The following is a 16,207-nucleotide window of genomic DNA, read 5'->3' as shown; positions in this document are numbered from 1 at the left end:
CACACACACACACACACCCCTCCAACCTAGGAAGAATATACAATACAATATAATTACAGATTCCCAGGCAAGATGGCCGAATAGGAACAGCTCCTGTCTGCAGCTCCCAGCAAGACCAACGCAGAAAGTGGGTGATTTCTGCATTTCCAACTGAGATACTCAGTTCATCTCACTGGGACTGGTTAGACAGTGGGTGCAGCCCATGGAGGGCAAGCAGAAGCAAGGTGGAGCATTGTCTCACCTGGGAAGTGCAAGGGGTTGGGGAACTCCCTCCCCTAGCCAAGGGAAGCCATGAGGGACCATGCCATGAGGGGTGGTGCACTCCAGCCCAGATACTACGCTTTTCCCATGGTCTTCACAATCCACAGGCCAGGAGATCCCCTTGGGTGCCTACACCACAAGGGCTTGGATTTCAAGCACAAAACTGAGTGGCCATTTGGGCAGACACTGAGCTAGTTGCAGGAGTTTTTTTCATACCACAGTGGTGCCTGGGAATGTCAGCAAGACAGAACCATTCACTCTCCTGGAAAGGGGGCTAAAGCTAGGGAGCCAAGTGGTCTTGCTTGGCAGATCCCACCCCCGTGGAGCCCAGCAAGCTAAGATCCACTGGCTTGAAATTCTCACTGCCAGCATAGCAGTCTGAAGTGGAATTGGGACACTCAAGCTTGGTGGGAGGAGGGGCGTCTGCCATTAATGAGGCTTGAGTAGGCAGTTTTCTCCACACAGTGTAAACAAAGCTGCGGGGAAGTTCAGTCTGGGTGGAGCCCACCGCAGGACTGCAAAGCCACTGAAGCCAGACTGCCTCTCTAGATTCCTCCTCTCTGGGCAGGGCATCTCTGAAAGAAAGCCAGCAGCCCTGGTCAGGGGCTTATAGATAAAACTCCCATCTCCTGGGGACAGTACCTGGGGGAAGGGGCAGTTGTGGGCACAGCTTCAGCAGAGTTAAGCTGCCTGCCAGCTCTGAAGACAGCAGCAGATCTCCTGCTAAGGGAGAGACTGACTCCACAAGTGGGTCCCTGACCCCCATGCCTCGTGATGGAGAGATAACTCCCAGCAGGGGTCGACAGACACTTCATACAGGAGAGCTCTGGCTAGCATCTGGCAGGTGCCCCTCTGGGATGAAGCTTCCAGAAGTAGCACGAGGCAGCAATCTTTGCTGTTCTGCAGCCTCTGCTGGTGATAACCATGCAAACAGGGTCTGGAGTGAACTCCCAGAAAACTCCAGCAGACCTGCAGAAGAGGGGCCTGACTGTTAGAAGTAAAACTAACAAACGGAAAGCAATAGCATTGACATCAACAAAGAGGATGATCATGTAAACACTCCATCCAAAGGTCACCAACAGCAAACACCAAAGGTAGATAAATCCACAAAAATGAGGAAAAACCAGTTCAATAAGGCTGAAAATTCCCAAAACCAGAATGGCTCTTCTCCTTCAAAGGATCACAACTCATCACCAGCAAGGGAACAATACCGAATGGAGAATGGGTTTGACGAATTGAGAGAAGTAGGCTTCAGAAGATGGGTAATAACAAACTCCTCAAAGCTAATAGAGCATACTGTAACCTAATGCAAAGAAGCCAAGAACCTTGATAAAAGGTTAGAGGAATTGCTAACTAGAATAACCAGTTTTGAGAAGAACACAAATGACCTGATGGAGCCAAAAAACACAGCACAAGAACTTCATCAATAGCCAAACTGATCAAGCAGAAGACAGGATATCAGGGAATGAAGATCAACATAATGAAATAAAGCATGAAGACAAGATTAGAAGAAAAAAACAGAAAAGGAATGAACAAAACCTCCAAGAAATATGGTACTATATGAAAAGACCAAATCTACTTTTGATAGGTGAACCTGAAAGTGATGGGGAGAATGGAATCAAGTTGGAAAACATTCTTCAGGATATTATTCAGGAGAACTTTCCCAGTCTAGCAAGGCAGGCCAACATTCAAATTCAGGAAATACAGAGACCACCACAAAGATACTCCTTGAGAAGAGCAACCCCAAGACACATAATTGTCAGATTCACCAAGGTTGAAATGAAGGAATAAATGTTAAGGGCAGCCGGAGAGACAGGTCAGGTTACCCACAGAGGGAAGCCCATCAGACTAACAGCAGATCTCTCAACAGAAACCCTATAAGCCAGAAGAGAATGGGGCCAATATTCAACATTCTTAAAGATACAAATTTTCAACCCAGAATTTCATATGCAGCCAAACTAAGCTTCAAAAGTGAAGGAGAAATAAAATCCTTTACAGACAAGCAAATGCTGAGGAATTTTGTCACCACCAAGCATGCCTTTACAAGAGCTTCTGAAAGAAGCACTGAATATGGAAAGGAACAACTGGTATCAGCCACTGCAAAAACAACCCAAAATGTAAAGACCATCAACACTATGAAGAAGCTGCATCAATTAATGGGCAAAATAACCAGCTAGCATCATAATGACAGAATCAAAATCACACATAACAGTATTAACCTTAAATGTAAATGGCTAATGGTAAATGGGCTAAATGCCCCAATAAAAAGGCACACACTGGCAATTGGATAGAGTCAAGACCCATCAGTGTGCTGTATTCAAGAGATCCATCTTGTGTGCAAAGACACACATAGGCTCAAAATAAAGGGATGGAGGGATATTTACCAAACTAATGGAAAGCAAAAACAACAACAACAACAACAACAACAAAAAACAAGGGTTGCAATCCTAGTCTCTGATAAAACAGACTTTAAACCAACAAAGATCAAAACAGACAAAGAAGGCCATTACATAATAGTAAAGGAATCATGCAACAGGAAGAGCTAACTATCTTAAATATGTATGCACCCAATACAGGAGCACCCAGATTCATAAAGCAAGTTCTTAGAGACCTACAAAGAGACTTAGACTCCCACACAATTAATAGTGGGAGACTTTAACACTCCACTGTATATATTAGACAGATCACCGAGATAGAAAATTAACAAGGATATTCAGGACTTGAACTCACCTCTTGACCTGGAAGACCTAATAGATATCTACAGAACTCTCCACCCCAAATCAACAGAATATATAGTCTCCTCAGCACCACATAGCACTTTTTCTAAAATCAACGATATAACTAGAAGTAAAACACTCATCAGCAAATACAAAAGAATGAAAACCATAACAAACAGTCTCTCAGACCACAGTGAAATCAAATTAGAACTCGGGATTAAGAAACTCACTCCAAACCACACAACTACTTGGAAACTGAACAACCTGCTTCTGAATGACTCATGGGAAAATAATGAGATTACGGCAGAAATAAATAAGTTATTTGAAACCAACAAGAACAAAGACGCAATGTACCATACTCTCTGGGACACAGCTAAAGCACTGCTTAGAGGGACTTTTATAATATTAAATGCCCACAGGAGAAAGTAGGAAACATCTAAAACCAACATGCTAAGGTCACAATTAAAAGAATTAGAGAAACAAGAGCAAACTATTTCAAAAGCTAGCAGAAGACAAGAAATAACTAAGATCAGAACAGAACTGAAGGAGATATGAAAAACCTTTCAAAAAAATCAATGAATCCAGGAGATGGTTTTTTGAAAAGATTAACAAAATAGATAGATGGCTAGCCAGGCAAATAAAGAAGAAAATAGAGAAGAATCAAATAGATACAATAAAAAGTGATAAAGGGGAGATCACCACTAATCCCACAGAAATGCAAACTACCATCAGAGAATACTACAAACCCCTCCACCCAAATAAACTAAAAAATCTAGAAGAAATGGATAAATTCCTAGACACATTCGCCCTACCAAGACTAAACCAGGAAGAAGCTGAATCCCTGAATAGACCAACAACAAGTTCTGAAATTGAGGCAGTAATTAATACCCTACCAACCAAAAAAAGCCCAGGACCAGAGGGACTCACAGTCAAACTCTACCAGAGGTACAAAGAGGAGCTGGTATCATTCCTTCTGAAACTATTCCAAACAGTAGAAAAAGAGGGACTCCTCCCTAACTCATATTTTGAGGCCAGCATCATTCTGAAAACAAACCCTGCCAGAGACACAACAAAAACATGAAAATTTCAGGCCAATATCTCTGATGAACATCTATATGAAAATCTCCAATAAAACACTGGCAAACTGAATCCAGCAGTACATTAAAAAGCTTACCCACCATGATCAAGTCAGCTTCATCCCTGAGATGCAAGGCTGGTTCAACATATGCAAATCAATGAATGTAATCCATCACATAAACAGAACCAATGACAAAAACCAAATGATTCTCTCAACAGATACAGAAAAGGTCTTCAACAAAATTCAACACTCCTTCATGCTAAAAACACTCAATAAACTAGGTATTGATGGAACATATCTCAAAATAATAAGAGCTGTTTATGACAAACCCACAGGAAATATCACACTGAATGGACAAAAGCTGGAAGCATTCCCTTTGAAAACTTGCACAAGACAAGGATGGCTTCTCTCACCACTCCTATTCAACATAGTATTGGAAGTTCTGGTCAGGGCAAACAGGCAAGAGAAAGAAATAAAGCATATTCAAACAGGAAGAGAGGAAGTCAAATTGTCTCTGTTTGCAGATGATATGGTTGTATATTTAGAAAACCCCATCATCTCAGTCCCAAAACTCCTTAAGCTGATAAGCAATTTCAGGAAAGTTGCAGGATACAAAATCAGTGTGCCAAAATCACAAGCATTCCTATGTACCAATAATAGACAAACAGAGAGCCAAATTGTGAGTGAACTCCCATGCACAATTGCTGCAAAGAGAATAAAATACCTAGGAATACAACTTACAAAGGATGTGAAGGACCGCTTCAAGAACTACAAACCACTGCTCAAGGAAATAAGAGAGGACACAAACAAATGGAAAAACATTCCATGCTCATGGATAGGAAGAATCAATATCCTAAAAATGGCCATACTGCCCAAAGTAATTTATAGATTCAATGCTATTTCCATCAAGCTAACATTGACTTTCTTCACAGAATTAGAAAAAACTACTTTAAATTTCACATGGAACCAAAAAAGGGCCCGTATAGCCAAAACAATCCTAAGCAAAAAGAACAAAACTGGAGGCATCATGCTACCTGACTTCAAAATATACTACAAGGCTACAGTAACCAAAACAGCATGGTACTTGTGCCAAAACATATATATATATAGACCAATGGAACAGAACAGAGCCCTCAGAAATAACGCTACACATCTACAACCATCTGATCTTTGACAAACCTGACAAAAGCAAGCAATGGGGAAAGGGTTTCCTATTTAATAAATGGTGCTGGGAAAACACCAGCCATATGCAGAAAACTGAAACTGGACCCCTTCCTTACATCTTATACAAAAATTAATTCAAGATGGTTTAAAGACTTAAATGTAAAACCCAAAACCATAAAAACCCTAGAAGAAAACCCAGGCAATACCATTCAGGACATGGGCATGGACAAATACTTCATGACTAAAATACTAAAAGCAATGTCAACAAAATCCAGAATCGACAAATGGGATCTAATTAAACTAAAGGCTTCTGTATAGGAAAAGAAACTATTATCAGAGTGAACAGGCAACCTACAGAATGGGAGAAAATTTTTGCAACCTCTCCATTTGACAAAGGGTTAATATCCAGAATCTACAAGGAACTTAAATTTACAAGAATAAAAAACATCAAAAAACGGTTTAACGATATGAATAGACACTTCTTAAAAGAAGACATTTATGTGGCCAAAAAACATAAAAAATATCTCGTCATCACTGGTTGTTAGAGAAATGCAAATCAAAACCACAATAAGGTACCATCTCATGCCAGTTAGAATGGTGATCATTAAAAAGGAAACAACAAATGCTGAAGAGGATGTGGAGAAATAGGAATGCTCTTAACACTGTTGGTGGGAGTGTAATTTAGTTCAATCATTGTAGATGACAGTGTGTCAATTCCTCAAGGATCTGGAACTAGAAATACCATTTGATCCAGCAATCTCCGTACTGGGTATATATCCAAAGTATTATAAATCATTCTACTATAATGACACATGCACTTCTATGTTTATTGCAGCACTATTCACAATAGCAAAGACTTGGAACCAACCCAAATGCCCATCAGTGTTAGACTGGATAAAGAAAATGTGGCACATAAACATCATGAAATACTCTTCAGCCATAAAAATGAGTTAATGTCCTTTGCAGGGACATGGATGAAGCTGGAAACCATCATTCTCAGCAAACTAACACAAGAACAAAAAGCCAAACACTGCATGTTCTCACTCATAAGTGGGAGTTGAACAATGAGAACATATGGGCACACGGAGGGGAACATCACACACTGGGGTCTGTTGGGGGATGGGGCCAAGGGGAGGGATAACATTAGGAAATATACCTAATGTAGATGACGAGTTGATGGGTGCAGCAAACCACCATGGTATATGTATACCTATGTAACAAACCTGCATGTTCTGCACATGTATCCCAGAACTTAAAGTATACATATGAAAAAAGAATGTAAATAAATCATGGAGATTAATGGCAAATACTCAAGATCTGCAAAGGAATTTTGGGGTGGATTTATTCACCACTGTGCCATGCGTGTAATCTGCCTTCACAAATGTCAACTGAGAAGCATGTAAGCAGACAATGAACTTGATTCAGAGAGAGACAAAAAAAATCTTGGGAAGTTTAATTATTGATGTTAGTATCACTTTTCTATATGAAAAACTAGGAAGACAAAGACTGACATTTGATGTATCAACATACTCAATCTGGTGGTTAAAAATAAAAATAAAAAGTCCTATTTTACCCCTATATATATATACACATATATACACACATACACAATTACAAACTTTTATAAATTCCCTCACTTGCATATTTTTTGGACAATTTGAATAATCATTCCACTTCAGCCAATATTATGTTCCTGAAGAAAAATAGATGAAGGGAAAAATAGTTCCAACTTTTACTGAGAGAAAATAAGAGAAAAGATCATACGTTTCTTATTTATCTCTCCTACCCCTGACTTCCTAAGCACTGATGTTGATTATGTACTTGTTAAACTGAATAACAAGAAAATAATAACATTACTAATCAGTTCGGAAGAGAAGGTCCTACCAAAATAAAATAGCTAAGTGTTACAACCTTAGAAGAATTAATTTATTGTGGCAGGATAATGAGGACCAAGCAAAATGTTAGATTGGCTCTAGAATTTTAAATTCTAGAGAAGAATAGCTAAACCTGTCTGCAAAATTATGGGAAACATAGAAGGATGTAGTGCCATCGATTTATTTTCATTTCTTTCTAACCACAAAGACAAGATAAGGAAACAAGATGAGGCAGAAATTCTCATTTCTCAGACTTGATCATTAAATTTCTCACAGTACTGAAAATATATGTACATTTTTCTGGAATGTGTTATAATTAAAGTACTATAAATGAAAACACTATTCCAAGAAGTGTCAATTAGTTTGAACTGTGTGATTGAAACTGCTAAGTATTATTTTATAAATATTTTTCCTTCTTACTAAAAAATGAAGCCCCCCCCTTTTTTTTTTGAGACAAGGTTTGGCTCCATCTCCCAAGCTGGAGTGCACTGGCATGATCTTGGCTAACTGTAACCTCCGTCTTCCAGGTTCAAACAACCCTCCCATTTCAGCCTCCCAAGTAGCTGGGACTACAAGCACTCACCACCACACCTGGCTAATTTTTGTATTTTTTATAGATATGGGGTTTTGCTATGTTGCTCACGTTGGTCTCGAACTTGTGAGTTCAAGTGATCTGCATGCCTTGGCTTTCCAAATTGCTGGAATTACAGGCATAAGCCATCATGTCCAGCAAAGCTCTTAATTTTTAGTTAAGCATAAAGTCATTAAGAATAAAGACTATAATACCCAGCTTTCTTTGCAGCAAAGTTGGGGGTGGACCAAGTTTTGGCTAATGAGATGTAAGCAGAAGTAGTGTGTGTACTTCTGAGGCATATCCTTAAAGGAAAGAAACACTCCTTTTGTTCCTTTTCCACCTCTAAGGTCAGAATATAAAACCAATGGCTGACGCTTCAGCAGACATTTTGAGTCATGTTATGGTCTTGAAAATGGTGGCCACAGAGGATGAAGCAACAAGGGAGGAGTCTTGGTCCTTGTCTCTAGGGAAATCACATCCAGCTCTTTGCTGACTCTCTCTAGAATTTTGAAATAAAAAGAAAAATATCTCTTATTTAATCCATTGTCATTTTTCATTTTCTGTCACTTGTAGGTAAGCCTAATCCTAACTAATATAGACTAAGTTGTCTGCCAAAGGAAATTCTATGAGAAGAAATGGATAGATTATTGGTTTCTTCCAACTGTTTCTTAATAACTCTGAAGAGGAAAGGAAAAATATGCCTTACATGGAAAATGATTCAATGTTTTTAGTCAATCAAAGAAACAAGAACCAAATTCTGAGTTAAGAATTGACATTGTTCAAATCCCAGTTAGGTGACTTTCAACTTTGGATTCTTCCTTCCTGTCTCCCTGTCCATTCCTTTTCTTTTTCTTTCTCTTCCTCACCTTCTCTCCATTTCCCTCTCCCTTCCTTTCTACCTTCTATTCTTTTCTTCTTTTTACTTAACTTAGCACTCAAGTTTAAACGACAGTATATTTTGGATTCTTTAAATATTTCCGTTTTTAAAAATGTTTAGCATTTAACATGATTCTTACCCTTTATATGAATGCAAGTTCAAGAAAGATGATTTATTATTTTGCTTGCCACCACATTTTTCTACAAATACTAATATTTAAGAAGCTGTATCCACCTTCAAGAAGTGGCCTTTTTCTTTTAGTCTTCAATAAGAAGCTAAGCTCTTTAAGATGAAAAAGAGACACTACCTATAACTTTAGAATTTTTTGATAATTCCATTTTTTGCGAATTCTTTATTGCTAAATACATTCTTCTAATAATTAAAACATATCTATTTCTTCTTCTTCTCTCTCTCTCTCTCTCTCTTTTTAGAGACAGGCTCTTGCTCTATTGCCTAGGCTGGAGTGTAGTAGTGCACTCACTGCAGCCTCTAATTCCTGGGCTCAAGTAATCTTCTTCCCTCAGTCCCTAAAGTGGCTGGGATCATAGGTACGTGCCACCACACTTGGCTAATTTAAAGTTTTTTTAGGTATTTATTGTTGTTGTTTGTTTGTTTTTGTAGAGATAGGGTCTCACTATTTTGCCCAAGCTGGTCTTGAACTCCTGGCCTCAAATAATCTTCTCACCTCAACTTCCCAAAGCTTTGGGATTATAGGCATGGGCCACTGTGTCTGGTCATCTGTTCCCTTTCTAAATTGCTCACTATGTAGTTATATGAGGAGTACTTTCCGCTGTCAGTTCACTTTTGGGCATAATATCCTTAAGTTGTGGGCCTGTTTATCACAAATATTTCAACATGGTTCTTAGACACTTCAACAGATCTTCTATCAAACAAATGTTACAGATAACTTTTAAATTAGATGGAAGTAAAACCCAGGCATTCAAGTTGCTATAGTTTTAAAAGAGCAATTATTTATATTTTTCCTACTTAATTCAGCTATACCTGGAAAGAACGTATCTTGGGCAAAAATGTCAAGTTAGAACATTTGCATTCTAATCAACTATGAAATTTATCCTAGTTACATATTAAAGTGACTCAGAAAGACTAAGCGAGAATTTGCTTAAAAAATAATTAGCCAGAATAGACCACATTTGGGGACCCCATTCATTTTTAAATTAAGTAAGAAATGAAGATTTGTTTATTCTCAGCAAGATTACTTTTTAATTTGCAAAGATTGAAAAGAGAAATTTTGGTTTTTGCTTCTCAACTTAGAAAGGAGTCATGATGGTTTTCCTCAGATTTGCAATGTACATTTTAGCTGGTTTTAATGAAGACAAATTCTTCTCAATCAGAGTTTTCCATTCATTAAGTGAGACAGATGGCAGCCTTGGCATATATTTTGTCAGAGCCAGCCTCTTGAAGCTGGCTGCCTCCCTTATTTAGGTCTATAGGAATAGCAGGGCTTATTTTTCTGAAGGAAAAATCAAAGAAGTCAGTATTTTGCTAGGGCAAATTGTCGAGTTGTCTTCAAAACAAATGAGCCAACCACCTCCCAGATTTGAAGTGGTGAGAAAGTGTATTTTCATTTTTTTTCATTTGAGGGACACGTACCCTCACTTTATGTGGCAGGTGGAAGGCTAAGATACTTGGGGATATACACATTTAGAGATTTTCCTAAGAGATGTTTGAGATTTCTCTGATGTGTGCTGTTCCACACCCCAAGACATTTTGTGTCCTTTGGTAATTCTCTAACCCTCCCTATAACTCCCTTGCTTAGATTTTGCTGGCTTTGAAACATGACCAGAAGCTCAAATAAAGAAAAAGTAAGCTGGAAAGCATCCCAACTTCCTGCGGTGCTGCATGAGGTCAGCAGAAGACACTTAAGAAAGGATGCATCATTCACACAAGATAGAAGGCACAGCCTGGGGAAGGGCTGGCCAAGGTTTACAAGACTCAGTGCTAAGGTGGCTCCAGGAGGAAAAACACAGGCTTTAAATGTTCACGTCTCCATTCCAGTCAGCACTAGAGGCTAAAGAGCAGTGGATGTCCTATCTTCAGTTTTGCCAGGGCCACTTCTGAGGAGAGCTATTGAATCTAGAACTACACCATCTCTTAAGATAGTTAAGATTCTGACCAATGAATACAAGCTAAGGGGTGCATTCATTTTCCCTTACTCTGATCTGACACACAATTGCATATGGAGAAGCTGAGGTTTGGCAAGAACACACAGTGCGTGTAGTGACCACGTCTTTGCTGAAAACCCTAATGGATATGCACAATGCAGAGTGCATTCTCTAAGACTGGAGGCAAAAGCAAGAACTGCAAATGCTCATTTCTATGGAACAGTAACTGTGACAGTACTGCATTGGAATTACCCAGATTAATGGATAATTGCCGAGTATTACTGTACAACTCTGCACTTCTATTTTTCCCTTTGTCTTACAGAAGCATAGCCCCCAAAGAGTAGCCAGGAAGATGAGAGGCAGGGAGAAGAAAAGAGAGAAGAGGAGGTGGCAGATCAATCTAACTTGTTTCTGATGAGTGGCAAATATCCAGAATGTTAGGACAATCTTTATGGACTGCTGAGGTTGGGGATTGAAACAGTTATAACTTCATATTTAAGTCAAGAAAGATTAAAAATGAAAACATATATACCATATTAAATAGCTGCCTATATTGCATATTAATAGACATATCACTAATGTAAGGATTTTCTCCTCAAAGCTGTTTTCTGCACTTAGACAAAGTTCAGATTCTGCAGTGCCTACCAGAAGTATGTACAAATTCATGTGAAGATAAAATAGAAACAAAATTTAGTATGGTTCTATTTTGTGAAATGTTAACCATGTTTTGCTTGCATGTGTATGTGTGGGCGTAATTAAGTGATAGTTTAAAATATTTCAATACTCACTTTATCCTTCTGTTTTACTGATCCTCTACAGTTTTGATGTTTTATCAGCTTTTTCAATAATTGTAACAATACTAAAAATAATTATTGGCATTAGTTTTGGAATTTGAATATAAAAGTTACTTTTAAATTAAAGCATTTTTAAAGTTTATTTCCAATCATTTAAACTTGGGCAACATTTTCCCAGCTGCTTTTTAAAAAACAGAGTTTGTTGTTTCCGTCGGCTCTTCATAGTGCTTGAGTGGAAAGCAAGAGCTCCAGACAGGGTACAGGGGAGTGTTTTGACATTATTAATGATAATCACCTCCTTTAATTGTGGAGTGCTCCACCGTGTACTGAGATTTTTTTTTTTTTTAATTTTCATTAAATTCTCACCTCACCTTTGGGAGGTAGGGATCATAGTTCCATTTTATAGATGAGGAAAACTGTAGTGCAGAGATGTCAAACACTGTCCAAGAACACGGTGGTGGATAGGACCCAAACCCCAACTTTTGCTCCCATGTTCTCTGTTCACTGGCTATGGCTCTTGACACTGTGTACAGATACAGGCTCTGGACAAGTTCACCAAATCCCTTAGGCTTCAGCCCCCTCATCTGCAGAATACTGGCTTAGATTCCACCATCTTCAAAGTCCCTGCCAGCTTTTCTTTATTTGACTTTGGATGTATTAAGTAGAATAAAAAGTGATGGGAGTTTGTGGGTACCAGTGGATTAAAGGGGTATAATCTGGAGGCTAGTGAGTAAATTAGGTCTCCAAATGGCTCACCATGGTTGTGATGAGCTTGGAGGAATGAAGGCAAATTTTGTCACATTAAACTCTGATTCTTAACAGAGTCTCATGAAACCTACAGGCTCCAAAAGAAGAACAAGAAGAAAAGAAGACTTTTACACACATACAAACATTTGTAACAGTTTTAGGTGGTTAATAGACTGACTTCTTAGAGATGCACGGGCTGAGTTAACCACCACATATTTGCAGCTTTCTGGCCTACAGGGAGCTTCACTGTGGTTGTTACACGAAGTGAGCAAAACTTATTTTCATATAAAAAATAGTGATTGAGAAGTGTGGGCAAAAGTGATGTGAAAAGAGTATATATTTTATATTTAGAAGAGATCAAATTATCAGTGATGATGAAAATTAGTACAGAGGTTGTCTGTGAGAATGTAGGCATTGCGTGAAAGAGGGCATAAGGGAATTTTCTAAAGTGACGGAAATGTTCTGCATTTTGATTGAGGCCTTGGCTACATGGATAAGTACATTTTTCAAAACTAATCAAATCATACCATTAATAATTGTGCATTTTACCATATGTAAATTTTGTGCCAGTTAAAAACCACACAACTGTGATGCATTTTCAAGACACTCTTTTTTCCCACCGATAATTGCTTCCCATATCATTTTCTTGGTTTTTGGGAAGGGGTAGGAGAAAGAAAAGCTGATGTTGCTAAAACGTGAATTCTCCTTTAGAAGCATTTATAAAGAATACCACAGTAGTTTCATGCTTCTTTTGAATATCCTAAGAGCAAAGTTCCTGACTGCAGGTCTATGTTTGTGATTTCTGTCCCCCAAGCTGTATGAGCTGTATGTTTAGGACTGACAGCAGTGTCAGGAATGGAATAATGACTAGAAAATATGGACCTCAGAGATACCCATATTCCCTCCAAAGGGGAAAGGGGCTCTGCTAATCCTTTATTCTTCCATGTGCCCACAATATGTATATATATGTGTGTGTGTATACATCAGGAAAAACAAGATATGCACAAGTCTGAAAATTTAGATTGCCATAATATTGTTCTGGGTTTTAAGATGTCAAGAACAAAGGAGGACTCCATGTTTTGTTTTATGGCATTGAAACAATTACCCATATTCAATTCAAAAGCTGAATCCATTATTTGTACCCATTTATCAGCTGTCACAGGGTCTACCTTGGTGGCTGATAACCAAAGGTAATGTCTGCTAAAACAAATTCATCAGGCCTGGAATAACTTCAACAGTCAGCAGTGCTGACTTAATATCTCCACAGCACACACTGAGATTTCTCTTAGAATTGACTGTAGAAGGTTTTCACAGATTTGATTTTTCATTTTGCATGCCTCACATTAAATATTGTTAAAAATTTAAAACCAAATTCTGTTTTTTCTTTTTTCTTTTTTTTTTTTTTTTTTTTTTTTTTTACAATTTACAAGTGTTCATATAAGAAGGAAACGACTAAAAAATTACCCACTGAAGCACCTAGAACTTATCTAGAGAACAATGCTAATAATACAAAGGCTGTGACCAAAGAACTCCATGATTCGTGGGAAAGCCAGGAAGCACAGTCCAGCCTCTGGAAGGAACGTGAGGCGGGTCGGATCCACCGAGGTGCGCAGTCAATGGTCCTTTGCTCCCTAAGTCAAGTTCAGCAGCCGCATTTCTGGTTCAATGTCATTACTTATTTCGACCTAAAACAGAAAATACGAATTGCTTTCAAGAACTTCAAAGCTGACAGCTCAATATCTTTTATATTCATCCAGGTCTTTTGAAATGCAAAATAGCTCCTGGGTGCACCTGGTGCTGTCTGACTGTAGCAATAAGAAAGTTAGAAACTTGAGCCTTCCGCTTTTCAGATTAGGGCATGGTAATCGGGCATCATCATCCGAGTGCTGGATGATTTCCTGGGAGAGAAGTGCCAGTCACACAGTAATTGTTGTGTGATGTGGAGTAGTCGCTATTGCTTTTCTTAAGAGTAAAGATAACAGGGTAATGTTGTGTCCCCAAACTATGAGATATTTGCATAGCCTGTTCTTTCTACAGTATGTTGGTGGTTAAGTGCTCAAGATCATCCTGCTCTTGCTTTCATGACACCCAACCAATGACTCATGTTTCTTACACACATCCCATCCTGTGATGGCTCCTTTTATGTGTCAGCATGGCCAGGCCATGGTGTCCAGATGTTTGGTAAAACTTCAGTTTACCTCTCAGTGTAAAGGTTTATTTTTTATTTTTTAATTTTTTTTATTTTAAAAAGAGATTAACATGTAAATCAGTAGACTTTGAGTAAAGCAGATAGCCCTCTGTAATGTGGGTGGGCCTCATGTAATCTGTGTAAGGCCTTAAGAGAAAAGACTGAGGTCTCTTGTGGAAGAAGAAAGTCTGCCGCCAGACTGTCTTTGGACTTGAGCTGCATCTCTTCCTTGGGCCTCCAGTCTGCCAGCCCCCAGATGCAGGCATGTGCGGACACACACACACACACACACACAGACACACACACACACAGACATACACACACACAGACACACACACTCTACTGGTTCTGTTTCTCTGGAGAACCCTGACTCATACAGATCCCCATCTCCAATTACTGTTGTCTCCACACTTTTGAAAACGACTCTGCTTATTTTATCCTAAGCAGTAAGCCTTTGAAATGTTAGGGCATCATCTTCTGCATCTTTGCACAATGTCAACCTTAACACAGTACCTACTGCGTAGTTGATACTTCATAAACATCTGTTGAACACTTTTGCTCTCACAGTTTCTCTCCTGTGAAAAGTCTTAGCTAATCCAAACCCTACTCACCTTTGAAGGTTTGGCTGAAATTTCTTCTCCACTGCAAAGACTTCCACTTCTCCCTCAGCCATTTTGCTTTCTCATCCTGCTAAGAGCAACTCTCAGGCTATCAACTCTTCCCTATGTACAGCTAGTGGCATCCAGGCCTCATGATTAATTTCTTCACCCAGGCATGCAAGTTTTCTTCCTTCAACTAAATTGTAAGCATCATTCCAACAGACTGTGTTTCACACTCTCTTCATAACCACATCTAGCAACTCCTTTTCCTCTACTTCAGTTTGATGACTTCATGCGTTGGAGTGAACTCTTCGGTTATAGTTTGGAATGGCTGAAAAATTTCCCAACAGTTTTACTTTTTGTTTGCCACTCTTCTCATTGTAGAGCATGAAGAAAATGACCACAAAATATCCACCCAAGCGCCTAGAACTCCTCTAGAGAACAACTCCCTCCTGCATGCCTCACGAGTGGGAATCCTCCAGGCCTCTCCCTGTGCCCCATCACATTTCCTCTGCTCATCTATTCTCTACATTCTGAATATCAGTGTCTACCCTTTCTACTCCTTGGCATTTTAACAGGGATTTAAACTAAAAGAGAAAGGGATGGGATTATAATGGTGGAATAGTTTTATGCAATCTTTACATTAGAAGGAATTTTCAGGGTTTATTTTTCCATCCAATACATGAATCTCTTTGAGTGAGGACAAGGCAACAGGAGAAGGTGTTTTTCTTTGTTAGCAGTAGTGTCAGTGAGGGTTTGGGGGAACTTCTAGGTACCCATTACATTTATCTTTAACGCCAGCTCTGCCTCAAGCTAATATTTTCTGCTTCTGGGCTTTAGCAACATGGATTGGTGAAGCAGTGAAACAGGCTGAGCCTGTTCCTGTGATGTCAGGTAGGAATTCTGACAGTGTTACTTCAGGAGCTGGGAAACATGTCTGTGAGGAGTTTTTGCAGAAGACAGTGGGGCAACTCTGAAAGGGGGCATTCAAAGGAAAACCTATTGACAAACCTGTGTTAGGTTTTATTAGCAGACTGACTTTTAAAAAATCAAACAGGGCTGGGCACAGTGGCTCACGCCTGTAACCTCAGCACTTTGGGAGGCCGAGGCTGGTGGATCATCTGAGGTCAGGAGTTTGAGAGCAGCCTGACCAAAATGGTGAAACCTCGTCTCTACTAAAAATACAAAAAATTAGCCAGGTGTGGCAGCAG

General features: G+C 39.1%; 1 protein-coding gene across 2 annotated transcripts in view; it reads right to left on the bottom strand.

Moving 5' to 3' along the window:
• Positions 1 to 16,207, bottom strand: part of NKAIN3 (sodium/potassium transporting ATPase interacting 3) — a 741,273-nt gene that overhangs the window by 23,835 nt on the left and 701,231 nt on the right. Inside the window, exon 7 of one of the 2 annotated variants that reach the window (XM_025394001.1) lies at positions 12,741 to 13,894. The exons of the other annotated variant lie outside the window; for it this stretch is intronic. Coding sequence (XP_025249786.1) covers positions 13,841 to 13,894 — 54 coding nt within the window. The 3' untranslated portion in view covers positions 12,741 to 13,840. Of the gene's footprint in view, positions 1 to 12,740; positions 13,895 to 16,207 lie in introns of those variants that run through there. 2 annotated transcript variants of the gene reach the window in all.

This window comes from Theropithecus gelada, chromosome 8 (genome assembly GCF_003255815.1).
Source record: "Theropithecus gelada isolate Dixy chromosome 8, Tgel_1.0, whole genome shotgun sequence".
NCBI classification, from domain to species: Eukaryota; Metazoa; Chordata; class Mammalia; order Primates; family Cercopithecidae; genus Theropithecus; species Theropithecus gelada.
The sequence above is the reverse complement of the archived record's forward strand: the minus strand, read 5'-3'. Positions and strand labels throughout refer to the sequence as shown.